Source organism: Mobula birostris, chromosome 11 (assembly GCF_030028105.1).
Source record: "Mobula birostris isolate sMobBir1 chromosome 11, sMobBir1.hap1, whole genome shotgun sequence".
Classification (NCBI taxonomy): domain Eukaryota; kingdom Metazoa; phylum Chordata; class Chondrichthyes; order Myliobatiformes; family Myliobatidae; genus Mobula; species Mobula birostris.
This window is the reverse complement of record NC_092380.1, coordinates 68,579,830-68,607,690: the sequence shown is the minus strand read 5'-3', so window position 1 is coordinate 68,607,690 and position 27,861 is coordinate 68,579,830. Positions and strand designations below refer to the sequence as shown.

Genomic DNA, 27,861 nt, shown 5'->3' with positions numbered 1-27,861 from the left:
GTGCACAAAACAGTGCAGGCATTACAATAAATAATAAACAAGACAGTAGGCACAGTGGAGGGTATAGTAGGTTGGTGTCAAGCCAGGCTCTGGGTATTGAGGAGTCTGATGGCTTGGGGGAAGAAACTGTTACATAGTCTGGGCGTGACAGCCCGAATGCTTCGGTGCCTTTTTCCAGATGGCAGGAGGGAGAAGAGTTTATATGAGGGGTGGTTGGGGTCCTTCATAATGCTGTTTGCTTTGCGGATGCAGCGTGTGGTGTAAATGTCTAATGGCAGGAAGAGAGACCCCGATGATCTTCTCAGCTGACCTCACTATCCGCTGCAGGGTCTTGTGATCTGAGACGGTGCAATTCCCGAACCAGGCAGTGATGGAGCTGCTCAGGATGCTCTCGATACGTCCTCTGTAGAATGTGGTGAGGATGGGGGATGGGAGATGGACTTTTCTCAGCCTTCGCAGAAAGTAGAGATGCTGCTGGGCTTTCTTTGCTATGAAGCTGGTGTTGAGGGACCAGGTGAGATTCTCCGCCAGGTGAACACCAAGAAACTTGTGTCAAAAACTCAAATGATGATGCTTTCAGGATAAAATTAATGTGTAATAATTTAAGCTATGTTTTTTCCTTCATTTATTTTTCTCAGCCACATTTTATCTAAATGTAAAGAATATCCAATAACTTGTAGTGATGCCTGCTCTGCCTTTTAGATGGAGTTGATGTTAGAAGTGGGGGTAGCATGGGAATGTCTGCTGGTTTTTAAAAACCATGTTTCTCACAACAATCAGGAAGCAAAATTAAAAAAGAAGTGCTCATGGTCAAACATCTGAAACAAAAGCAGGTCAGGCAGCATCTGTGGAACGAGAAGCAAAGCCAATGATTTTGCCTTAAAGTAATGATGCTTTGGTTATATTTTGAATGGAGATATAGGGAAGTAAATTCAACAACTGCAAAGATGTGTGGAGTTGATCAAATGCTCACTTCTGGTCTATTCAGCATTCTGCATGATGGTGCCAGCCAAATACAATGATTGAACTTTAGAACATTAGAAAGTTTTTCACAAGAACAGGCCATTCAGCCCAACAAAGCTTGCCAACTTTCTATCACATAGTCTGTTGAAATAACTATCGAGTTCAGATTTTGGAAGTCTCTAAGGTACTAGGTAGTTTGTTCCATGTGTCCATAACTCACTGTGTAAAGAAATGTTTCCTAATATTAGTCTGAAGTATCCAGTCACTTCAACATGGATCAGTTTTATAAAATACAAAATGCTGGAGGAATTCAGTGGGTCAGGCAGCATCTAAGCTGAGGGATAAGAGTCACTTTTTTCCCTTTAAACCAAGACCCTTCATTAGGACTGGAAAACGAGGAAGAAGCCAGACTGAGAAGGTGGAGGGTGAAAGGAGTACAAGCTAGAAGGTGATAGGTGAAGCCCGGTGAGGGGGAAGGTAGGTGGGTTGGGAAGGAAGCATTAAGTGAGAAGCATGGGGGTGATAGGTGGAAAAAGGAAAGGACTGAAGAAGAAGGATATGATAGGAGGGGAAAGTGTACTATGGGATAAAGAAAGGGGAAGGGGCACCAGGGAGGAAATGACAGGCAGGTGAGGAGAAGAGGAGGAGTATTAGGAGAGGAGGGGAGGGGAGAAATTACCGGAAGTTGGAGAAATCAATGTTCGTGCTGTGAGGTTGGAGGCTACCCAAACAGAATATAAGCTGTTGCTCCTCCAACCTGAGGGTGGCTTCATCACAGCAGTAGAGGAAGCTATGGACTGACATGGCAGAATGGGAATGGGATGTGGAATCAATATTGTGAATGGTTAGCAGCATTAAGCTCCTTCTGATCAGCATGTATTTGTCCAAGAGGCAGTATGAATGGAAGAGGTGCTGCCAGGAGTTTAATGTGAAGCTGGGCAGAGGTGATGAAAGAAATGGTACAATGCATTGTACGAAACCTTGATAAGAGTGGTTTTGTGAATGTACAGGAGAATAGGACACATACTCAGAAAGTAAGGGGTGCTGGTCAATCTATTTTGAGCCAATCTACTTTGAGCACCAGCATACTGCTCTGCTGCTAGAATTTGAATGACTTCGTAGGCTTCATCACGTTCAATGAATCAATCTTCAGCTTATCCCACCCACTCTGTCTGCTCTGGATATGGTGTTTTGCAATTGGAATTCTTGTGGATGTATCCAAGGAGCAATGGTTTGCATAGAGGTCAGCAGATAATAATTCAGCAGCTGGTATAACACCGCCGTAGAAATGCAAAATTGATGGAAAGCAACAAATGGTCGGAAAATTCCAGCCACTGTCTTTTGTAGTTAAAGGTTCCCTTTATTGGAGGGAATCCTCCCAGTGGTTGAATGTGTGCTTTATAATAAAAACACAGGAGATGTTAGCTGTAACATTAAGCAACAGAGTGGCAGAGTTGGCATCAATTAGGTCTCAGCTGATCAAATCCGTGCTCTACCCAATTCCTGTGGTCATTCAGTGTACATATACCAGCACTGCCTCTTTGTGGTGTGTAATCTGATTTCAGTGGGAGATGAAGTGTAAAATGGATAATGTTATAATCCCCAAGTGGCATCCATATTATCCAGACAAAATACTACTGCCGATCAGAATTTATGTCCCGAGGTATATAATTTTCATGTTACAAATTTTATATACTTGGAACATTAACAGAAAATGGCTCACATCTACACTTAGTGACCATTTTATTAAGTACCCTTGTACACCTGCTCGATAATGCAAATATCTAATCAGCCAAGCTTGTAGCAGCAATTCAGTGCATAAAAGCATGCAAACATGGTCAGGAGGTTTAATTTTTGTTCAAACTAAACATCATTGTGGGGATGAAATGTAATCTAGGGGACTTTGACCATGGAATGATTGCGGGTGCCAAAGGGGTCGTTTGAGGACCTCAGAAACTTCTGATCTTTTTGTGAGTTTCATGCACAACAGTCTGTAGAGTTTACAGAGAATGGTGTGTGAAACAAAAGAAAAATCCAGTAAGATCATAAGATATCAAATCAATAAATAGCAATTCTGTGGGCAAAAACATCTTGTTAATGAAAGAGGTCAGAGGAGAATGGCCAGACTGGTTCATTCTGACAGGAAAGTGGCAGTGTTTCAGATAACCATGTGTTACAACAGTGGTCTGCCAAAAAGCATCTCTGAACACACAGCACTTCGAACCTTCGAAGTGGATGCCTTACAGAAGCAGAAGACCATGAACGTACCCTCAGTAATCACTTCATGAGGTACTGGAGGTATGTATCACCTGAGTTGTATGTTTCACTTGTGCTGTCCCTTTCAGGACATCCCAGGCCTTTACAGCCAATTAGATACTTCGGAGGTGTAGTCACTTGATTTACAGGAAACACGACTGCCACTTCCACATGGCAAACTCTCAAGGAGAACATGGTAACAAGAAAATCTGACTGTTGTAATATTGGCAGACACATCTAATGCATCTTATAAGGGTATAAATACACTGTGTTAGCAATTGCTGTTATTTTTCAATGATGCATGACAATTTCATGATAATTAATCCATTCAATGTAACGATATAACAGTATTTCATTGCTTATAATAAGTATCCTTATGTGAAATTTTCTCACTGTATCTGTTGTGTATCAATCTTTATCTGTGGCAAGATGCCATGGCCACTGGTAGGGGCTCAGCTATGCCTGCCTTTTTGTTGGCGACGTAGAACAATCCATGTTCTAAGACCTCGCCGGTTATGCTCCCCAACTCTTCCTTCACTATATTGATGACTGATTGGTCTCCGACTTCCACTTTGCCCTTAAATTCACTTGGTCCGTTTCTGGAAAATGGCATCTCTTATAAGCCTACTGATTCACACGGCTATCCGGAATGTACCTCTTCCTACCCTGTCTCCTGTAAAAATGCTGTTCCATTTGCTCAGTTCTTGCATCTCCTCTTCCCTCCCCTGTTCTATTCCCCACTCTCCTTACCTCATCTCACCTGACAGTCACCATTTCCTGAATCCTCTCCTCCTTCCCTTTCTCCTATGGATCACTCTGCTATCCTATCAGATTCCTTCTTCTCCAATCCTTTCCCAGCCACCTGGCTCCACCTATCAACTTCAAGTTGTGTTCCTTCCTCTGCCCCCACCTTTTTATACTGGTGTCTCCCCTCTTCCTTTCTGTCCTGAAGGATGCCTCAGCCTGAAATGTTGACTGTTTGTTCGTTTCCATAGATGCTACCTGGCCTGAGTTTTTCCAGCATTTTGTGTGCGTTGCTTTGGATTTCCAGCATCTACAGAATTTCGTGTGTTGAAGCTTACAAGATGCCTTTGTGTTATGCAAATTAAAAAACCTTCTGGAAAACCAAATCAAAGCAGAAAATGTTGGAAGTACTCGGCAGGTCAGGCTGTGGAAAGAGAAGCAGTTAATGTTCGACGTCAACAACTGGATGATTTGACTAATTCCAATGAAAGGTCATTATTCTCAAATGTTAGTGCTTGATTCTCTTCTCACAGATTCTACCTTTGCTGTTAAGTGTTTCCAGCATGTTGTTAACTTTAAGGTATATTGTTGATATGGTATTTAATGACAGGTATTATTCCCCCTGGTGTAGTGGTTAGTGTGACACTATTACAGGTCAGGACGTCAGAATTCAGAGTTCAGTCCCGGCCTCCTCTGTAAGAGGTTTATACATCCTCCCTGTGGAATGCGTGGGTTTCCTCTGGGTGCTCCAGTTCCCTCCCACAGTGCAAAGATGTCCTGGTTAGTAGGTTAATTGGTCATTATAAATTGTCCTGTGGTCAGGCTAGGGTTAAAGCAGGATTTGCTGGGGGCGCAGGTCTCCAAGGGCCGGAAGGACCTTGTCTCTAAATAAATAAAAATAATACCATTATGTTGAGAATGGTCCATTTCTGTGTGTGCCATAATGTTCTACATTACTGCATTGTAAACAAATGGAATTAAGAAGAGCACAATGAAGTAACTTGCTTTTGCTGAGCAAATATTTTTATGATCTGTATTCCTTTTGTCTGCTCTGATCCTTGTTAAAAGTCCAGTGGAGGTATGAACCAATTTGCAGGCAATATTTTCTTTCACTCTCCCTTTCCCCCTCTTGTTCCCAATGCTATCTCCCTGCTCAACATGCCAAGATTCAGAAATAAGCAACTCAAAACTCCCCCTTACAGTGGCTCCTAGTGACCATGCTATGAATGTAGAATATTATTTACCAGCAGAGTACGTTTCTGATTTGGATCTGTGGCACGTGGTCTAATTATGCAAGCTCACACCCAGGCGCTCGTTCTGAGCCTAGTTACGGTGTTAACCACAGCAAAAAGTAGAGACATCTTCTCCACCTCCCACCACACCAGAAGGTGAATCTAAATCTGGTTAAACTTACAACACAACTATGGTTTGGGGTTCATAATGAATGTGACTCAATTTAAAGTACAAAGTATAAATAATGATCACAAACACAATTATTTACTTCTGTGCTTCTTCCTTTTCAGGAATGATAGCTAAGCACCTTCTACAAATATTTCAGATCCGCGACTGTTTACCGTTCTGCATTACTCGCTCAGATCGTGGTACAGGTTCGTATTCTCTCCCACATACTATTGGTTTGGAAGGAAACTGGGAGCCTTTGCTTTGTACAGATATTGGATTTGTATCATTTAACAGAAGATAGGCTGTAAATGTAAATACAGGTGGACACGACCACAATCACACTAATCATGTTATGAAGTCAAAGAACTCTACAGCATAGAAACAGGCTCTTTGGCCCATCTAGTCAAAGCTGAACAATCCTGGTCCCATCAACCTGCACCTGGACCATAGCGATCCATAGCCCTCCCATCCACGTACCTATTCAAGTTTCTCTTAAATGTTTAAATCAAACCTGTATGCACTAATTCTGCTGGCAGCTTCTTCCATATTCTCACCAGCTTCTGAATGAAGAAGTTTCCCTTAAATACTTCACCTTTCATCCTGAACTGCTAATTCTATTCTCACCCATCCTCAGTGGAAAAAGCCTGCCTATACAAAATCCTGAATAGTATACCTCTATCAAATCTCCCCTCATTCCTCTATGCTGTAGGGAGTGAAGTCCTAATCTATTCAACCTTTCCCCATAACTCAGGTCCTCAAGTCCTGGCAACATCCTCATAAATTCTCTCTGCAACCTTTCCATCTTAGTAACACTTTTCTTCTAGGTGGTTGACCAAAAACTGCACATGATACTCAAAAATTTGGCCTCACAAACGTTATATACAACTTCAACATAACACCCCAACTCCTGTATTCAGTGCTTTGATTTATGAAGGCCAATGTGCTAAAAGCTTTCTTTATGAATTTAATCTACCTGTGATGCCACTTTCAAGGAATTATGGACTGCATTCCAGATCTCTCTGTTCTGCCACTCTCCTGAGTGCCCTACTGCTCACTGACTAATTCCTACCGTGGTTTGTCCTACAAAGTGCAACACCTCGCACTTGACTGCATTAAATTCCATCTGCTCCAGATCCCAGTGCACGCTTTGATAGTCTTCCTGATTGTCCACTACGCTCCCAATCTTGGTGTCATCGGCAAATTTGCTGATCCAGCTTACCACATTATCATCCAAATTGTTGATATAGATGACAAAAATGGACCAAGCCTGTGACACACCACTGGTCATAGGTCTCCAGTCAGAGAGGTAAACGTCTACTACCACTCCCTGGCTTCTTCCGCAAAGTCAAAGCTTAATCAAATTTACTATATGCCAAGTGAATGAACCTTGTTGACTGACCTTCCATGTGGGACCTTGTCAAAGGCCTTGCTAAAGTCTACTGCCTTGCCTTTATCAACTTTCCTGGAAACCTCCTCAAAACTCTTAAGATTGGTTAGACATGACCTACCACCCATAAAACCATGTTGACTATCCCGAGTCAGCCTCTGTATACCCAAATACTTAGATATCTGGTCCCAAAGAATACCTTGAAATAACATAGCCACTGCTGATGTCAAGTTCACCGGCCTATAATTTCCTGGCTTATTCTTAGAGTCTTTATTAAACAACGGAACAGCATTAGCTGCCCTGCAATTCCTGCATTGGCTTCCCACCCGGTTTAAGGAAATATTGACTATCAACCATAGTTTTTCACAAATCCCATTTTTATTATCCCAGATCCCATCAAGTGCCCCCACCCAAGGCGTTTTAATTCATAGAGACATGGAGCAGTACAGAATAGAAACAGGCTCTTCAATCCAGCTTGTCTTGCTTATCTAGTTGCCTACCTGAACCAGTTCAGTTTACCCGCATTTGGCTTGTATCTCCAGAAATTTTCCCCCTCTGTGTTCCTATCTAAATTCCTTTTAAAGGTTGCAATTGTTCCCACCTTTACAATTTCCTCTGGCAGTTTATTCCATGCACTTTCTGGGGAAAACAAATTTGCCCCTCATTTCCCCTTTAAATTTTATGCCTCTCACCTTAAATCTATACACTCTAGTTTTAGACTCCACTACCCTGCAGGAAAAAAATGACCGTTCACTCTCTCTACACCTCTCATAATTTTTCTGCACCTAAAAAAGGTTACCTCATACAGTCCCAGAATTAAAAATTACTGCTTATCCAGTCTCTCCCTATAACTCAAGCTTTCCACTGCCTGTACTATCCCTATAAATCTTCTCTACATTCTTCTCAACTTGATGACATGATGACTAGAACTGCACACAATACTCCAAATATGACCTCACCAATATCTTGTGCAGTTGTAACATGACATCCCACCTATTGCACTCAGTTCCTTGACAAATGAAGGAGGATGTCCCAGACGCCACCTTTACCATCTCTTCCACTTCCAGGAGCTATAATTTTACCCCAGCTCAGTCTGCTTTCTAACACTCTCCAGAGCCCTGCCATTAACTGAGTAAGTCCTGTCCTGGTATAACTAATAAACAGTACGTTGCACTTGTCTGAATTAAATTCCATCTGCCATTTCAATGCCCACTTCTACATCTGGGGCAAAATGAACTAGTCAATTAGCTTACCAGCCTGCATGTGTTTGAGATATGGGAGGAAAGTGGAGTACCCGGGGGAAAACTGCACATTCTGAACACCAGAGGGCAGGATGAAACTTCAGATGTTGGAGTTGTGAGGTAGCAGCTCTTCTGGCTGTGCCACAATGCTATTCTCACAGCACACTGGAGGAACTCAGCAGGTAGGGCAGCAGCCATGGAAAAGATTGGTCGACGTTTCAGGCCGGAACCCTTCGTCCTGTCAAAGGGTTCTGGCCCGAAACGTCGACCAATCTTTTCCACGGATGCTGCCCGACCTGCTGAGTTCCTCCAGCGTGTTGTGAGTGTTGCTTTGACCCCAGCATCTGCAGGTTATTTTGTGTTTGCCACAATGCTATTGAAGTTGAAATGATTTAAGCGTACTACAACACCAATTTTTCACCTTCAACTAATTTTTACTCTGTGGAGGTTAAAATGGAAAAGGCAAAGGAAACCTGCTATATAAATGGTACATGATAGAGTGGAGAACTAGGGTGAAAATTATATTTGTAAAAAGCAATAACAGACAATGAAGAAGCTTAACAAAATAATATCTAACATAAAAGGAAATACAAACATATGAATTGATTGATAAAGGAAAGGTATTTAGTTTCAGGGCACCACCGGAAATTATTTTGTGCAAACAGTGGAGTTACTAATGGTATACATCGAATTATCTTCACTAAGAGGCTGCTGCAATTTTGGCAGTAAAGGAGGAAATGATTGCAACATTACAAAAGGTACACTTGGAGAGGAAAGATATTGTATAATTTCTCTTTCTTTCTTTTTCAATCTTTTTATTAAGTTTCAAGATTAATAAACATAATAATAGTTATGATGCATAGAGATCGGGATTACAATAATAACAGTTAACATGTACAAGCGCAGATTCCAAGTAACCAATATAGTTTAACCTCCCAATCTCGTAGTAACTGACCATGAAAAAGATATTTTATAAGGAGAGGAAAAAAGAAACCCCCAAACTAAAAAAACAAGTAAACTTAAAAAAAAAGAAACAAAGCTGTCATATTACATCGGCTAAAATTATTTTTTGTCATTAACTCTGCTCCACTATACATGAACAAAAAATTACTACAAAGGATTTAGAAAGGGTCAGCTTTGATCATATGAAAATATTGAATAAATGGCCACCAAGTTTTTTCAAATTTAACCAAAGGATCCATAGCACCACTCCTAATTTTTTCCAAGTTTAGGCATGCTATCATTTGGGAAAACCATTGAAAAGTAGTGGGGGAATTAGAATCTTTCCATTTAAATAAAATGGATCTTCTGGCTATTAATGTAACAAATGCAATTAGACGACAAGCTGACAAGGATAAACGACTAGAGTCTATCACGGGTCGTCCAAGAATTGCAGTAATAGGATGAGGTTGAAAATCAATACGCAGAACTACTGAAATAATATCAAAAATATCTTTTCAATGTTTTGCTGGAAGAGGACTAGACCAGAACATATGTGTCAAGGAAGCTACCTCAGAATTACATCTATCACAAACAGGATTTATGTGGCAATAAAAACGAGCTAACTTATCCTTGGACATATGAGCCCTATGAATCACCTTAACTTGTATCGAGGTGTGTCTGGCACATATTGAGGAAGTAGTGGGGTACCGCAAGGCTCAGTGCTGGGACCCCTGTTGTTTACAATATATATTAATGACTTAGATGAGGGAATTAAATGCAAGTTTGCGGATGACACGAAGCTGGGCGGCAGTGTTAGCTGTGAGGAGGATACTAAGAGGATGCAGCGTGACTTGGATAGGTTGGGTGAGTGGGCAAATTCATGGCAGATGCAACTTAATGTGGATAAATGTGAGGTTATCCACTTTGGTGGCAAAAAAAGGAAAACAGATTATTATCTGAATGGTGGCTGATTAGGAAAAGGGGAGGTGCAACGAGACCTGGGTGTCATTATACACCAGTCATTGAAAGTGGGCATGCAGGTACAGCAGGCGGTGAAAAAGGCGAATGGTATGCTGGCATTTATAGCAAGAGGATTCGAGTACAGGAGCAGGGAGGTACTACTGCAGTTGTACAAGGCCTTGGTGAGACCACACCTGGAGTATTGTGTGCAGTTTTGGTCCCCTAATCTGAGGAAAGACGTTCTTGCCATAGAGGGAATACAAAGGAGGTTCACCAGATTGATTCCTGGGATGGCAGGACTTCCATATGATGAAAGACTGGATCGACTAGGATTATACTCGTTGGAATTTAGAAGATTGAGGGGGGATCTTATTGAAACGTATAAAATCCTAAAGGGACTGGACAGGCTAGATGCAGGAAGATTGTTCCCGATGTTGGGGAAGTCCAGAATGAGGGGTCACAGTTTGAGGATAAAGGGGAAGCCTTTTAGGACCGAGATTAGGAAAAACTTCTTCACACAGAGAGTGGTAAATCTGTGGAATTCTGTGCCACAGGAAACAGTTGAGGCTAGTTCATTGGCAATATTTAAGAGGGAGTTTGATATGGCCCTTGTGGCTAAAGAGATCAGGGGGTATGGAGAGAAGGCAGGTACAGGGTTCTGAGTTGGATGATCAGCCATGATCATACTGAATGGCGGTGCAGGCTCGAAGGGCCAGATGGCCTACTCCTGCACCTATTTTCTATGTTTCTATTGACTAATTGAAGAATTTTTTTCCCATTTCTCTGCAGATAAAGATATTTGAAGTTCTCTTTCCCACTCATTCTTATTTTATCAGATGTACCTAGATGTATTTTCATAATCAGATTCATAAATAATTGCTATTAAACTCTTCTGATAGGGGTTTAAACCTAAAAATTTTTCTGTAACTTCAATTTGATGCGATATCAGAAAGGTAGATAAAGTAGCGTTCAAAAAGTTTCTAATCTGTAGATATCTGAAAAAGTGTGATCCAGGCAAATTATATTTATTAGACAACTGTTCAAAAGACATAAAACAATCATCCATGAATAAATCATGAAAACATGTTATTCTCTTTGTTTTCCATAGAAGAAAAGCTTGATCAATTCTAGATGGTTGAAAGAAAAAAATAGATATAATAGAACTTGACAGGATAAATTTATGATATCTTATTGATAGAATTTAATTTCAAAATGTTACACTTTAAAATTTTTCCAATCCATCTTAGATAAGGGAGTGATGTTGGAGATATGGAAGTTACAGATGGGAGTTGGAAGAGGAGTTGGTTAATGATTGTTATTGGTTGAGAAACTTCAGAAAAATAATGAGTCAAAATTAACTGGCAATGTATGGGCTAATAAATGAAAGTCAGCACAGGTTTAACAAAATGTAAATTGGTTTTAACCAACATCATTGAGTTCTTCAGTGAAGTAAATGGGGAGAAGAAAGTTTACTTGTATGTCTACATTTTCAGAAGATGTTAAGCAAAGAACCCTGTAGCTGACAAAATTAAAGGCTGAGGCATGAAGGCAATACTGGCCGTGTGAATATGCAGCTGGATAAAGGGTGTAAGCCAGTGAGCAGCCAAGCCTGCAATTATCCATCATCGCTGTTAGACCAGAACTCTCTCTGATATATATTTATTACCTGAACTTGAATGTATATTGCAGGAAATGTAAAACACAAAATTGTTGTACAAACTGAAGGATTATGACGGACTTTGGAAGAAATAAAATAAGGGAGAAGTAAGCAGATGCATTACAGATGAAGTTAAACATAAAGGAATATGGAGCATACACCTTGCTGTGAAAAATAAAGAAAACTGTAAAATAATAATTAAAATCTATAAACTACCATTTTAAAATGAGTAGTGAATCATGGAGGTTAGGGAGCAAATGTATCGAAATATTTGTAGATAATAGGATAAATAGAGATGGCAGTAAACACCTTGTGTGCGGGGTCCTTTGTTATGGGTGCAGAAGCCGAAGAGCAAGAAAATTTAAGGCTTCAGCCAGAGGTTTTGTTTTAATTTCTGAGCAACACACCCGTGGAAGGAGGTTGTGACAGAAGAGACCTTTTAGGAAAGAATCAGGTCTTTTATTGGCTCTCCTCCATTATGTCCTGTTTAAGTTTAGAGAAAATACGAAGTCGGACATTTGATACACCCTTTAAATTTGAGCAAATCTGGCGATCTTTTACCCAATATTTTCATTTAATTTGATTTATTACTCTTCCAATCTTTTTATAAGTTTTAGATTTGATCAGAAAGTCTTTTTTTTGTCGTATCCTCAAAATAGACTGCCCAGTCCCTTTTTTTGTTTCTTTTTTTAATAGTGCAGTTGTTTTTTTTCTCTCCATTTAAAAATGTTTTTCCTTTCCTCTTCATGAACTGATAAGAGGAGAATTGCTGCTTTCATTTTTTTAAATTATATATTTTATACTGGCTTAACAATATGTGTGATTTTGACAATGTCTGTCTTGATCTCGGTTTGTATTGCTATTGATATATATATTTGAGGTAATTCTCCTCTTGATTGTATTTACGTTCCTTTTAAATCAATAAAAAGAATAAGAAAGGAAGAAAGGAAAGAATCAGGAATGAGGGAATTTAGTTCTGTGGAGGGACTGGAAAAGGTAGGGTTCTCCCGTGAGCAGGGAGTGTCAAGGAAAGACAATGAAGACATTGAAAATCATAAAGGGTTTCAATAAAATGGGAAGAGTTTGCTTCCATGTCAGAAATGTTGAACAAATTTAACAGCATTGACAAAGGGAACCATTGCCTGCTGAAGCTATTTTTACACATAAGTTTGTTGCAACTTGGAAACATTTTGCTCTAAGTTGTAGTGGTAATGGGCTTAGTTGTAACAAAGGGAAAACAATCATTAGACTTGGGGGAAAGATTGGGGGAATCGGAGTAGCTATTAAGTTAATTTAATTGACACAAATAATGGGCCAAATGTACGCCGTAGATCCAGTTATAATATTGGGAACTTAATTTAGTCTGCTATTTCCAGTAAATTTGTATTTACTCACCTTTAATTGAGTACATAAAAGCATCCTAAATATTATGATGTCATGTTGTATACATGCCTTGTAGCCTCATGCTTAGATGATTACTGTGACAGGAATCTGCTGCTACTATACCAAGAACTTCCCTCAATTCCTTAAATAACCTTGTGCCTTCCTTTGCTATTACATAGTAGCTGAAGGTGTGTTGCATATGCTGTTAAATCAGTTGCTGTTTTTTTACCTTATTACTTCACATTTACCATATTCATTTAATTTTGCTGTTGTTTACTACTTAAGCAATTTCTAATACTTTTTGTCCGTGCTCAGTTGCCTCTAGTTTGACCCCTTGCTGGAATTGTTGTAGTTCACAAATTTGATATGAATTGGAAACAGCAAGAACCCTTATAAGTAGCAAACCTCTTGATAATTCTCCCCACCCAACATCTATACTTAGGTTACCATTTTTTGGTCAGGTTCTAACTTCTCCTGCACTCATGCCATTTTATGCTTCTCTTCCAACTTTTTGTCAAGAATGTGTAAAAAGGCTTTTAAAGAAATTTATATATGCCACACTTTTTATTTATATTTAAGATTTATATCGTCCTCTTGAAAAATAGCCAGCAAAGGTGTCTTGAGTGAGGAATTAATGTTTTGAGGCCTTGCTGTTACACAGATTTTCTCATATAATGGTACTACTTTGGATCAGATTGTGGTTCTTGAATTGATTTTGCCAATGTTTGTAATGAACTTGTGTTGTTAATTTGTTTCTACTGTTGTGTTCCTCCAATGAAATCTCTCAAAATTTTGTAAATACATTCTCATTAAATCTGTAGAGATAGTGAATTCTGATCCCAATAGGCAGATTAAAGGAGGTTAATGTTTACTCTGGAAGTGCTCCCTCAGCAATATTTATTTGGCTGTGCATCAGTATCCAATGAGTTTTGCACAAGTGATGTTCTTTGACAATGCTCCCTTTTCTTTTGCAAGCTCCACCACACACATGTAGTTTTTCGGTGACAGTATAGAATCATAGAGCACTACAACACAGAAGCAGACCATTTGGCCCATCTAGTACATGCTAAACTCAGACATCCCACCTCTCCTGGAAGTTCCGGGAGTCTCCTGCATATTAATAATGGCTCCCTGATGCCCGCAAATTATATACAATGTTCCGGAAATTGATTTTTTTGAGAGCGAGCATGAAAGAACGCACAAGAGAGAGCGAGCGCAAGAGCAAGAAAGCAAGCACGAGAGAGCAAGCGTAAGAGAGAGCACGAGAGCGAGAGCAAGAGCGAGAAAGCAAGCACGTGAACAAGCACGAGTGAGAGCGACCACGAGTGAGAGAGCGCGTGCGCAAGAGAGAGAGAGCGAGAGAATTCCAAAAAAAATCAGAGTGGCAGAGTGTTCCAAAAAAAGAAAATATAAAATGTACGTCACCCCAGACTACAGTAAAGTGTACCCCTGCCTAATAGGGGTCAAAAACAATGCCAGTGTTGCTCACTGCACTGTTTGCAACAGTGACTTTTCTTTTGCCCATGGTGGGTTAAGACTGTAAAAGACATGTTGAGGTGAGTTTAACAGGTGTCATTCGTTCATTAGCATAGCTAACGTTATTTAAACTAGCTGGTTAGCTGCTAAGGAGCTACTCTATTGCAGACATCCCACCTCTCCCGGAAGTTCCAGGAGTCCCCTGAAAATTGATGGTGGTACCTCCCTGAAATGAGTTTTTGCAGGGTGGGATGTCTGTGAGCTGTTTATTCTGCCTAGCCTCATTGACCTGCAACTGGACCATAGACCTCCAGGCCTCTCCCATCCATGTACTTAAGCAAACCACTTAAGTATTGCATTCACCACTCACCACCCTCTAAGTGAAGAAGTTCCCCCACCCTCCTCGTGTTCCCCTTAAATATTTTACCTTTTCCCCCTGAACCTATGACATCTAGTTCTAGTCTCACTTCACCTCAGTGGAAAAAGCCAGCTTATATTTATTCTACCTATACCTCTCATAATTTTGTATACCACAATCAAATGTTCCCTTATTCTCCTATGCTTCTTGAAATTAAGTGCTAACCTATTCAACCTTTCCCTATAACCCAGGTCCTTGAACGAATCCCAGCAAATTCCTTGTAAAGTTTCTCTGCACTCTTTCAAATATATTGATATATTTCCTGTAGGTAGGTGACCAGAATGACACAGAATGCTCCAAATTAGTCCTCCTCAATACCTTACACAACTTCAACATAACATCCCAGCTCATGTACTCAGTACCTCGATTTATAAAGGCTAATGTGCCAACAACATTATTTATGACCCTATCAACCTGTGACGAGTACCTACCTGAGTTATAGAATAGGTTGGGGAGGTGTTTGGAGTTCACAGGCCTGTGCTGGAGAGAAAATTTCATAAGATACAGGACTATGCAAAAGTCCTAGGTACATGTAAAAAAAACCTGTAAAGTGAAGATGCTTTCAAAAACAACGAAATGAAAAGTTTCTAAATATTTAAAAATTACCATAAAGGCAGTAAACAGTAGAAAACTAAATCAAATCAAAATTTGGTGTCACCACCCTTTGCCCTTAAAACTACATTAATTCTCTTAAGTACACCTTTGTGCCAGTTTTATAAGAAAATCGACTGGTAGATTGTTCCAAGCATCTTGGACAACTTACCATAGTTCTCCTGCGCACTTGGCTGTCTTGTTTGTATTGAGACAGGTAATCCCAGACAACCTCGGTAATTTGAGATCAGGGCTCTGTCAAGGCCATACCATCTGAACCCATAAAACACCTAGGGTGTCTAAGACTTTTGCACAGTACTGTACATTGCAACACAATTTTTGGGATTGGGGGAGTTGGAGGAGTATAGGTCTGAAGTGGGTCACTTGTAATTTGTAAACTCAATCCAGGATATTGAAGTGGGAGATAGTGATATACTTTGAGGTCTCAGTTGAACTGGGGTCTAGCAATGGAGGGCCTGGTATGGGCTTGCAACACATGGCAGGGGTAGTGAGTACAAGAATGAAATTGAAATCTTAGATTTACTTGCAGGTAGGAGGATCCCTGGGCTAGACTTCACTTCCATGAGCCTGGTCAGACTGAACCCTTTAAGTATATAACAAATATAAGCAAGAATACAACATTCTGCCCCCATTTAATAATATTATGGCTGAACTTTTAATTCAGTGCCACATTCCTGCATTGAATCCCCCCCCCCCCAACCCTTTGAGTCAAGCAACCCATCGAAGTCTGTCTCGGGTTGGATTATGTAGGCCTCACAATCTTGTATGGCTGGAGGAGAAGCTTAAAATGTCCTTGCTAGCATAAATTAGTTTAATTTTAACACAATAAGACATAATTACACGCTACTTGATAGCATCATGCAGATTTAGTTGCCATCATTTATATGCATGGAGACCTGGAAAAAAAATTGCAATTCTATCCAAAACAATGAATTCCATCATGCATTCAGTTGATAAACTTCCTTGTAGCCCAAAAAGCTTTGTACCAGATAGAAGAATTTATTACCTTTTTTGCTGTGAATCTGGTAAAGCTGGCAAATCTGGCAAATTACAACAGGAGATAGAAAAGGCATGTAAAAAAAAGGCAATGTTACATTAGTCACGGGGGATTTCAATATGCAGGTACATTGAGAAAATCAGGTTGGAGCTGGACATCAAGAAAAGGTATTTACAGAGTACATGCAGGATAGTTGTTTTTTTTGGACCAGTTTGTGGTTGAGCCCAGTATGTATCATTCTGCACTGTGGAAGACACCAACAATATGCCAGAAATTCCAAAATGTCAGGGGGCAGGTGAGTGTAGCTGCTATTACTAAGGAGAAGGTGCTTGGGCAGCTGAAAGGTCTGAAGGTAGATAAGACACCTGGACCAGTTGGACTACACCACAGGGTTCTGAACGAGGAAGCTGAAGGGATTGTGGAGGCATTAGTAGTGATCTTTCAAAACTCAGTGGATTCTGGAATGGTGAATTTGTGGAATTCATTGTCATAGAAAGCTGCGGAGGCCATGTCTTTGGGTACACTTAAAATGGAGGTTGATAGGTTCTAGATTAGATTAGATTATGAGGGGACACGCAGTCCTCTTTTATTGTCATTTAGTAATGCATGCATCAAGAAATAATACAATTTGCTCCTCCAGAATGATATCACAGAAACACAAGACAAACTAAGACTAAAAAAAACTGACAAAAACCACATAATTATAACATATAGTTACAACAGTGCAAGCAATACCGTAATTTGATAGACGAACAGACCATGGGCACAGTAAAAAAAACTCAAAGTCTCTCGAAAGTCCCATCATCTCACGCAGACGGTTGAAGGAAGAAAACTCTTCCTGCCATGAGCTTCCAGCGCCGCAAACTTGCCGACGCAGCATCCTGGAAGCACCTGACCACTATCCGACTCCAAATCCATTGGAAAACTTCGAACTTCCGACCAGCTCTCCAACACCGAGCACCAAGCACCATCTCTGCCGAGCGCTTCGACCCTGGCCCCGGCAACAGGCAATAGGCAAAGCCGAGGATTTGAGGCCTTCCCTTCCGGAGATTCTCGATCGCACAGTAGCAGCGGCAGCAAGGCAGGCATTTCAGATGTTCCTCTATGTTTCTTACAGCTGTCTCCATCAAATCAGGATTGTGCACGACATCCTACTTCACACATACAATATCAATTCGGAGCAGCCACACACGCTGCATCGCGCTGCCATCTTCTCCTCCCCTCCAGATCCATTGATTCTGCTCAGACTTTTCATCATGGCTGATCTATTATCCTTCTTAACTCTAATTTCCTGCCTTCTCTCCATAAACGTTGAAGCCCTTACTAGTATTATTATAAGGGAATCAGCCATGATGAAAGGTCGAAGAATCAATAAATCGAATGGCCTAATTATGCTCCTTTGACTTATGGTCTTAAAGCTTCAATTGAGCTATTTAGATTAATTATGGGGTGCATTCTAGTACAGGTTGAGTACCCCTCATCCGAAATCCTTGGGGCCGGAGTTTGGATTTTGGATTTTTTCAGATGTTGGAATATATAATAAGATAACTTGGGATCACCATCATTTCCGACTCAGTATTTACGTACTACCAGTAAGCAATCTTATGCTTGTTCATCACTTATATGTACTTAACAGTATAAATTACAAATATAATGAGTGCAGGGTAACAACCACAGCACAGCAGCCTCTGGAGAATACCTGAAACAACAAATGGCAGGCTTTCTGTTTCCGCCTGATTAAAAGTTTACAGTAAACTGCATTTATATTTTGCTTTAGACTTTATGTAAAGTATAAAAACAATCAGCATTGTAGATTTCTGGTGTTAGATTTTCATCAACAACGCATTAGCAAAATTTAATACTGTGCCTTTTCTTAAAATTCCGAAGTCAGCCTGCTAGATATTCACAATTACCTTCAATTTTCAGTTCATCGTGATAGATCTTTGTTTGTTTCATGATCAGCATGCAGTTAGGCAGCAGAAGTTCACTCCAACGCTGACGATACACGATTGAGATCTTCATTTTGCTCCTTATGGGGTGTTTTTCTGTTTTTCATTAACTTCTATTCATTACATTTATGAGGTCACTTCTCCAAACTGTCTCTGTCAAGCAGAGACCCGTGCATCACCTGGGCATTTTTCCAGACTCTTGTGGAATTCTCAAAAAAACAATTCAGATTTTGGAGGTTTTCAGATATTGGAATTTCAGATGTGGGGTACTTAAACCTGTACTACTGTTTGTAGAAAAGAAAGATTACCCTGCACTTTATATTTTAAATTAGTTCCCATATGTTTGTTCCAGAGCTGGGTCTTTGCAAGACTTGCCTATTAGAACATAAAACAGTACAGCACAGTACAGGTCCTTCAGCCCACGATGTTGAACTGACCTTTTAACCTACTTTAAGGTTATTCTAACCCTTCCCTCCATAAAATATTTTTCTATTACGATTATTTGTCCTCTGACACATTATGGGGGTGGGATAAAGGACATTTTCCCTACTCTCTGCAGCTCATGCTTTTCTTATCCTCCTTTCTCTGCATGTTCCCATATTTACTGCAGTTAACTGACAGTTAAATTCCTGCTTGTGCAAAAGCAGTTCCATCTGTGAAAGAAATGCTACCAACTTGACAATTTCTTTCACAAAAACAGTGGATTCTGGTTAATTGGGCAATCGATAAATTAGGACAGCTCAGGACAAGTCCTAAAGAACAAAAACTGATAAAGAAAATTGCCTGGATTCCCTTTGTTGATATGGGGCAGGAGATTGTTGCCAAACAGGTTCTAACTAGCATCAGTTGTTCACACTTGTGTGACTGTTAGACTCTACATTGTGTTTGGAGCGACAGTTTTTAAATAATATCACTTGCGTGTGTTTGTTCAAAATGCAGTGATTTTTGTTACTGATAGTGAGAAACAAGCAGTAAGACAATTCAGAACTGCATTACTGTACTAGGTATCTGAACTGACTTTGTTCATTGGGTACACTGGATGAATTTTTTCCGTCAATAACTATTAGGAACTAGTACAGTTTTATAGGACTGTAATACTACTGGTAGTATTCTAATTTGTTCTGTATTTAATGTAAGTACATAACTTCAGTATTTCACTTAAATATATAATTTGTTATTACATTTGTTTTTTTTCATCTTTTTAACTATTTCCATGAACTAGCTCGTTGGCAGCTGTTTATTTGGGCCAAGATGAACTGGTTCTAATGTGTCCCAATTAACTGCAGTCCACTGTATAAATGTTAGCAGGACACTTGCTTTTTAATGTTGTAGCTGTCCTTCAGTAGACAAAAGTAATTTGCCAATCATCATTAGCAACCTGTGCAAAAGCAAAGCAGTCACAAGGTTCTGTGGATATGCATAAACACAGAGCATGTCAGGCACACCAGTGTTGTCAAAAATTTTTGTGCATCACGTGTTTGATGACTTTATGGCCATATTAATATCTGCACATACAGCAAAGAAGCAGTGTGTGAAATCCAGGCAAATCATAACAACATGAGAGAGCATTTTCATGCCTGCCCTCAGAAAGAAAGGTATGGTGTCTTTTCCAATGAACTCCCTTAATCAGTGTCAGAGAATTTACATGCTCAGAGATCTTTGCTATCTAGAATTACCCACTGTACAGTGCAATAGTAACAACACTGAAAAGTGGCTTTAAAAATTATGACCGACCCTACACTATACCTACTCAAGCCCTCAAACTTATCTCCCACAGCATCATCAACGCTCCAACTGACAGGAAGTGCTTAGGCTGCCTGATCAGTGGCAAATGGGAATCAGCTAGCTAGTACCACTGTACGTCTGTTGTGGGCAGGTGGCTGGCCAACAGGTATAAAGGGAGCACTTCCATTAATATCAGATGAGCTGCCAAAGGAGATATTCATATTACCAGCTTTTCCTGACACCTTCGTACACAAATAGCATTGAAACCTCTTTTAAATGTAGTTGTTGCCCTGTATAGAAATGCACATTACTCTAGCATTTGGCATAGGCTTTAAAATCCCTCTTAAATGCTGCCACTACTCCCCTTTCCTAAATGCAATGGAAATGAGGACTTCACAGAATATAAAATGGCTGCCTGACTGCTTGTGCAGGATTCACATATGGATTCTGCACCTCTATTAATTCCTCCATCTCTGTATCAGCTTCTAACCACCACGTCAACAGATTTGGAAAGGCTTCTCTATTCTGCCAGTGCTTTTAAAATTCAAAGTGAATTTATTATCAAAGTACATATATGTCACTATATGCAATCCTGAGATTCATTTTCTTGTGGGCAAGTACAGTAAATCAATAGATTAGTAACTATAACCGGATCAATGAAAGATCAACCAGAGTGCAGAAGACAACAAACTGTGCAAATGCAAATATATGTAAATAGCAATAAGTAATGAGAACATGAGATAATGAGAAGAGTCCTTGAAAGTGAGATCATTGGTTGTGGGAACACATCAATAATGGAGCAAGTGTAGTCATCCCCTTTTGTTCAAGAGCCTGATGGCGCAGGGTTAGAAACTGTTCTCAAACCTGGTGGAGCGAGTCCTGAGGCACTTGTACCTTCTACCTGATGGCAGCAGCGAGAAGAGATCATTAACTGGGTTGGGAGGGCTTTACCCATGATGCACTAGGCCGAATCCACTATTTTTTGTAGGATTTTCCGCTTTCTGGTTGCAGGATTTCCATTCTTCTAAATAAAAATGGAAAATGCTGGAAATATTCAGAAGGTGAGACCACACATGTGGGAAAAAAAAATTAGTTAACATTTAAAGGGAAGAGTGTTCTATTTCGTTTTCCCCTGTTGAACTATTTAGGGTTAAGCATATGTTATCTCCATTTATAAATCATTGATATGCCTTGTTGTTTGCTCTTAGCATGTGAGACAGGTGCCAAGGTCATGTTTTGTGGACCTATTGAGCTGCTCTGGAGGATGTTCAGGGACCTGGGCTGTAAGCTCATTCATTTTTGTTCATGATTTAATCTATTAAATCCTCTTATATTGATTTCTTTCCATTTGCTGACATTCTTGTTGCATTCAGTTTTCTGTTGCTACAACAGCCTTAAAGTATTTGAAAGAAGTTGAATCAACTTATTTTAAATACTAAAATATTCAACAGCGAAAACCTCAGAATAAGTTTAATTCTTTTTCTGTATGTTATGGATTACAGAATCCAGCATTTTCCCTTTTAAACAATCCCTTTGCTGCTACATTTTGGGGAGAATTTAAAGACTTCAAATTGTTACAGGGAGATTTATGAACCAGTTGACAAGACTCTGGATCTTTAGTTAGAGAAAAGACAGCACAGAATAAGATTATTTTCTGCAGAACAGCAGGGAGAGCTAATCGAAGCATTATAAGCAACATAGAAAATAATTACCTCTATCCTTTAGCTGAGGGATCAAAAACAGGGCCTTAGATAAACACAAGAAAGTCTGCAGATGCTGGAAATCCAAAGCAACGCAAAAAATGCTGGGGGAGCACAGCAGGTCAGGCAGCATCGATGGAAATGAATACCCAGTTGATGTTTCGGGCCGAGACCCTACTTCAGGACTGAGAAGGAAGGGGGAAGATGCCAGAGTAAAAGGGTAGAGGGAGGGGAACGAGGTTAACAGGAATGTGATAGGTGAAACCAAGTGGGTGGGAAAGGTCAAGGTCTGAAGAAGAAAGAATTTGGTAGGAGAGGAGAGTGGACCATAGCAGAAAGGGAAGGAGGAGGAGCGAGGGGAATTGATAGACAGGTGAGGAGAATGAAAAGATCAGAGTGGGGAATACTGGAAGGGAGGGAGCGAATTTGTCTCCAAGAAGGAAATACAGATATTCATGCCTTCAGGTTGGAGGGAACCCAGACGGACTGTAAGATGTTGCTCCTCCACCCTGATAGTGGCTTCATCTTGCACAAGAGGAGCTCGTGGACCGAAACATCGGAACAGGAACAGGAATCTGAATCAGAATTAAAATGTTTGGCCACCAGGAAGTCCTGCTTGTGGTGGATGGTGTGGAGGTGCTCAATGAAGCAGTCCGTCAATTTACAACAGGTCTCACCAAATGTAAAGGCAGTTACCAGACACAGCTGATGATCCCAGCAGATTCGCAGCTGAAGTGTTGCCTCACCTGGAAGGACTGTTTGGGGCCCTGAATGGGGGCGAGGGAGGAGGTGTATGGGCAGGTGTAGCACTTAGGCTGCTTACAGGGGTAAGTGCCGGGCAGGCGATTAGCGGGGAGGGTCAGTTGGACAAAGGAATCACTGAGGGAGCAATCCCTGTGGAAATTTGGGAGGGGGAAGGTAAAGATATGTTTCGTGGTTGGATCCCTTTGGAGATTTTGGAAGTTCTGGAGAATATGGAGGAAACAGGACCATAGATTTAAGGTAATTGGTAGAAGAATTATAGTGGAGATGAGGAAAAACTTTTTACCCAGTGGGTCTTAACATGAAAAATTGGCAAACGCTAAAACTTTCATCACACCTCAGAGGTACAAGGATGTGTGCTTAATGAGCCATGACCTATAGAGCTATGACCTGGTGCCAAGGATAGGTGGGATTAGGTTGGGAGGCTCTTTTTTGACTGGCACAGTCACGATAAAATAAATGGCCTCTTTCTGTGTCATAAATTTTCTCCTTGTTAAACAATAACCAGTTCAGTTATTTCTCTTCAGTATTGTGATGTCTCCTGCTCTCTGTTTCACTCTGCCTCTCTCTCTCTCTCTCACACACACACACACACACACATCTCTGTTCATTCCTGACTCAATCCCCTTTCTGTCCCTTCCAATGTATCCCTCCTTCTGGACAACAGGTTAGGGATCTAAGCATTCCCCTTCCCTGTCATATCTCACATGCACTCTTCCTCCTGCAATGTAACACATCTTGTCCCTATTTGCCATAGTGAATGTACGGTTCATTCTTTCCCTCTGAGCTTTTACTCTTTGAAAACCTCTTTATTACATTTTGTTGGTAACGTAATAAATCCTTTATTTGCAAAAGCAAAGGGGCCTGCAGAATTTATTAGCTAGATCCAGAGGTGCAGCCAATAGAGCTTCAAGCTTGGAGATATCTGCTGTTTACCGTGCTGACGGAGACATAGACAAGTGCTCGAAAGTAAACAGCCACATTTTAGGCTGATCACTTTGCTGCTTTTGTTCTGAGACATACACACAGTGCTCCTTGTGTTAATATTTAGCCAGGAACTTTGTTATAGTGCTGAACAAATGCTGCACGGTCCTTAAAGTGAAAGGAAAGATTCTGAATCGCGGACGTTGCAGGATATATGGCAGTATGTTTGAATTGCCAGAAATTTTGTGGCAAAAATGAAGCGAGATATTTATCTTCTTTCCAAGACCCGGTGTAGGGCCAGAAATTCCACAGTTAGCAAAAATTGCTGAAGTGGTGCCTTAGAAAACCCATCTGATTATTTGGTGGTAAGAACAAGATTCTTTATGTAATACTTTCTCATTTTGGGAAGAATCCCCTAACTCTTACCCCAGTCTTCATCACCTGACTTCCCTTTTAATTTTTAACTTTTTTTGAACTTCCTCTCTGTATCAGCCTAAAATATTTCTTGCATATCCTTCTGAATTGTGGTTTTGAACCTTTTAAGTTCTGAGTGCTTTATCCGCCAATTTTTCCTCTTTTGTGATTATCAAAATTAAGTTTTATTATTAAACCAGTAAGTGCACAGACTGCTCAGCAAGTCAGACAGAAACTGTAGAAGAGAAACAAGATGAATGTTGCAGGTTAATGATGTTTTGTTAGCCTCCTTCCTCCAGAGATGCTGCCTGACCTGCTTGGTTCCACCAGCATTTTGAGTATGTGGCTGTCAAATTTATGTATTTATTTTTATGCATCTGCATGTGCAGAATCTTTTGTGCTTGTCAGTAGTTTGGTGTCTTTTTACATTTAAATTCCAGAGATAGGCTGGGAGGAAGGGAAATAACGAGGTAAAGAATAAATTCCCTTCAGGCTCCGTTGAATTTTTCTCAGCCATAGTGCAAGCCTGGTTGGCTGTTGAGGCTGGCCTATGGCATCAGACTCTTAAACAGCAAGTCAAAAAAAGGGAGACGGCTATTATTGTGATAAATGTCAATTTTGGGGATGGGAAAATATTGAAACAGGACAGAGGTTCAGTGGTAAAGGGAATTACATCAGGCTATGAAGAGATCATGGGTTCAAAGTGCCATTGATGGCCTGGCTGAGAAAGGCTGGGGATCAGTGGACCTCTGAAGTTTGAGTGGGTGGGGCCCAGACAGAGTCGGGGTTGCTCCATCATTGCTGGGAGCTGAGAAGGTTGGAGCATTTCGGATCTGGGAGGAGAGCAGACTGCAGGGGATGTGCTGAGAGCTGTGTTGGAAGGGTGGTGTTGGGGGTGGATGTACTGAGATTAGGTGGGGACAAGAGAAATGTGTGGAAAGAGATGAAGTGATAGCACTGAAAGGAAAATGATGGTGGGGAAGATGGAGAAATTGGGTAGAACGGCAGAAGGTCTTGGGGAGGAATGGGCAGGGTGCTTATGGAGATCAGGGATACAGTTGTGATCATTTATCATGGAACAGCACAGGAACATGCCCTTTGGTCCACAATGTTGTTACGAACCAATTAAGTTAGTATTCAAATTGCTAACTAAACCAAACTGTCCTCACATTCATGTGCCTATGTAAACATCTATTAGAAGTCCCTAATGCAGTGATTCCCACCCTGGGATACATGGATCCCTTGATCAATAATAGGTGTCCACAGCATAATAAATGTTGGGAACCCGTGCCTGAATATTTCTGCATCTACTACCACCTGAGGCACTGCATTCCAGGCACCCATCATTCAGTGTAAAAGGCTTACCCCTCACATTGCCTTTGAAATTATCCCTTCTCTCTTTAACTGCATGCCATCTGGTATTAGATATTTAAACCCCGTCTGTGTACACTATCTATGGCTCCCATAATCTTATAGACTGCAATCTCCCCTCAGCCTCTGCCACTCTAGAGAAGACAACCAAAGTTTATCCAAACTCTTCTTATAGTGCATGCCTCCTGATCCAAGCAGCATCTTGGTAAAACTCTTCTGTACTCTTTCCAAGGCCTCAACATCCTTTCTGAAATGCAGCAACCAAAACTGTATGCATTTCTCCAAATGTGGCCTAACTAGAGTTTTACAAAGCTGCGACATAACTTCCTGACTTTTGAACTCATTGCCTTGAATAATAAAGCCGAGCATGCTATATGCCTTCTTAACCACCCCATCAACCTGTGTACCCATTTTCAGGGAGCTATGAACTGAGACTCCAGATCCCTCTAGTCTTGCCCTTAACAGAGTACTGCCTCCTTACATTTGACCTACCAAGGTGCATCACTTCTCGTTTTTTTGGTTAAACTTCATCTGCCATTTCTCCGCCCATATCTACAATTGATCTATATCCAGATGTATTCTTTGCCCGTCTTCCATGCTATTCACAACACCACCAACTTTGTATCATCTGCAACCGTACTAGCGCACCCGTCTACATTTTCATCCAGGTCATTTATGCGCATTGCAAACAGCAGAGGTCCCAGCACAGAACCTTGCAGAAACCACTAATTACGGAGCTCCAACTAGAAAAAGTCCCATCAACCACAGTCCTCTGTCTTCTGCTGACTTGTGAAGGGTCCGAATGAAGGGTCTCAGCCTGAAACTTCAGCTGCTTTTATTTTCTCCTTCGTAAATGCTACCTGACTTGAGTTCCTCCAGTATTTTGTGTATTAATCAAAATTTCAGGTCTGTTTTTGTCTGGATTGGCTCATGTGATTGAGCATGGGAACAGAAATATAACCTCTGGCACTCTGCTCTAAATAGGGACAAGAAATAACAGCTAAGGGCAGTTGCTGAATGTTATATTTGTGCAGAAATGTCAACCGATAACTACATTGTGCTCGACCATATTGATTTCTCAGTAAAGAAAAGGCCCACAGACATTATGTGGCTATTTCTGTCAGTAAGAGCTTAACACCTTGGATCTTATTTTGAAAAGAGATGGGAAAGCTGTGTCTTAAGATTGGTCTTTAAAATTATGAATGGTGTGATGGCATAGACACCAGAGTACTTTCATTTGAAATCAAGAGACCATCAATGTGTTTAAAAAAAATCAGAAAAGGAATACTTTAATTGAAGTGGTGAGAATGAGACCATTTGTTCACACAGATTAATTGAAGGGAATATTGAAATGCATTTAAGCGGTAGTTGGATAAGTATATATAAGTATACACTCTTGGCCACTTTATCAGGTACCTTCTCTACTACTAAAGTGGCCACTGAGTGTATATTTTAGTCTTCTGCTGCTGTAGCCCGTCCACTTCAAGGTTCAATGTGATGTGTGTTCAGAGATACTCTTCTGCACACCACTGTTATCCAACTACAACTAACTGCCTTGGATATTTTTAGAGAAAATGTCAAGCCTACTGACTAGAAATTGAAAAGAAGGAAAAACTCGATTAACAATATGCAAGAGAAATTCGTGAGATGGAGAGACAAGATGATCATTCCTAATTCAAACCTCATTTCATTTTTAGTTATTTCCTTGATATTTGTAGCTGGTAGGGTAAACATATTAAAAAGAAAGCAAGGCAGACAAAATGCCGGGGGAGTTCAGCAGGTCAGGCTGCATCTGTGGAAATGAATAAACAGTTGACGTTTCAGACCGAGATCCTTCTTCAAGACTGAAAGGAAGGGGGAGGCGAATGAGGCTAGCTGGAAGGTGACAGGTGAAGCCAGGTGAGTGGGAAAGGTGAAGAGCTGGAGAAGAAAGAACCTGATAGGAGAAAAGGGTGGACCATGGGGGTAGGGAAGGAGGAGGAGACCCGGAGGAAGTGATAGGCAGGAGAGAAGGAGTTAAAGGTCAAAGTGAGGGGGGTGGGTAGTAGTCATTCTTCGTTCTGACACCGTACTCCTCTCCTTTGCCTTGACCATGATTGTAAAGTTGGCTTCCTGAGCAGTAGCCTTAATAACACCTCATCCTCCATTATGCCAGTTCACTATCCTGAGGAACCCTGTCTAGCGTGGACCATTTCTCAAAACATCCACTGAGAGAAGGATGGCTTTTTTTTAGCTGAATCTGCATTAAAGGACAAATTTGTAGTGTTCTAGAATATTGTCCACTGTTAAATCAGAAAAAGCAGAATAAATACAGAAGTGCATTCCCTACTTGGCAGACTTTGTATGTATACCAGAACGAATATTTTAGGGAAATTATTTACCAACAAATATTGGGAGCAAAGAATATCATTCCTTTTGGAAAATATAAATTCCTAAACTTGGCAACAGTGGTACCACGTTCAATCTGATATGCAGGATGGTCATCCAGACCTCTTTGTGTCATTGGATCTCTGCGTACCTGACCTCGGTGTGTTATTCGATTTCTGTATATCCGACCTCAGTGTGTTGTTAGATTCCTA

General features: G+C 40.6%; 1 protein-coding gene across 1 annotated transcript in view; it reads left to right on the top strand.

The window, feature by feature from the left end:
* The window catches only part of LOC140205524 (uncharacterized), a 65,394-nt gene that overhangs the window by 26,497 nt on the left and 11,036 nt on the right, over positions 1–27,861 (top strand). The window contains exon 3 of the mRNA XM_072273146.1: positions 5,487–5,570. Within this exon, the coding sequence (XP_072129247.1) occupies positions 5,487–5,570 (84 nt within the window). The remainder of the gene's footprint in view (positions 1–5,486; positions 5,571–27,861) is intronic.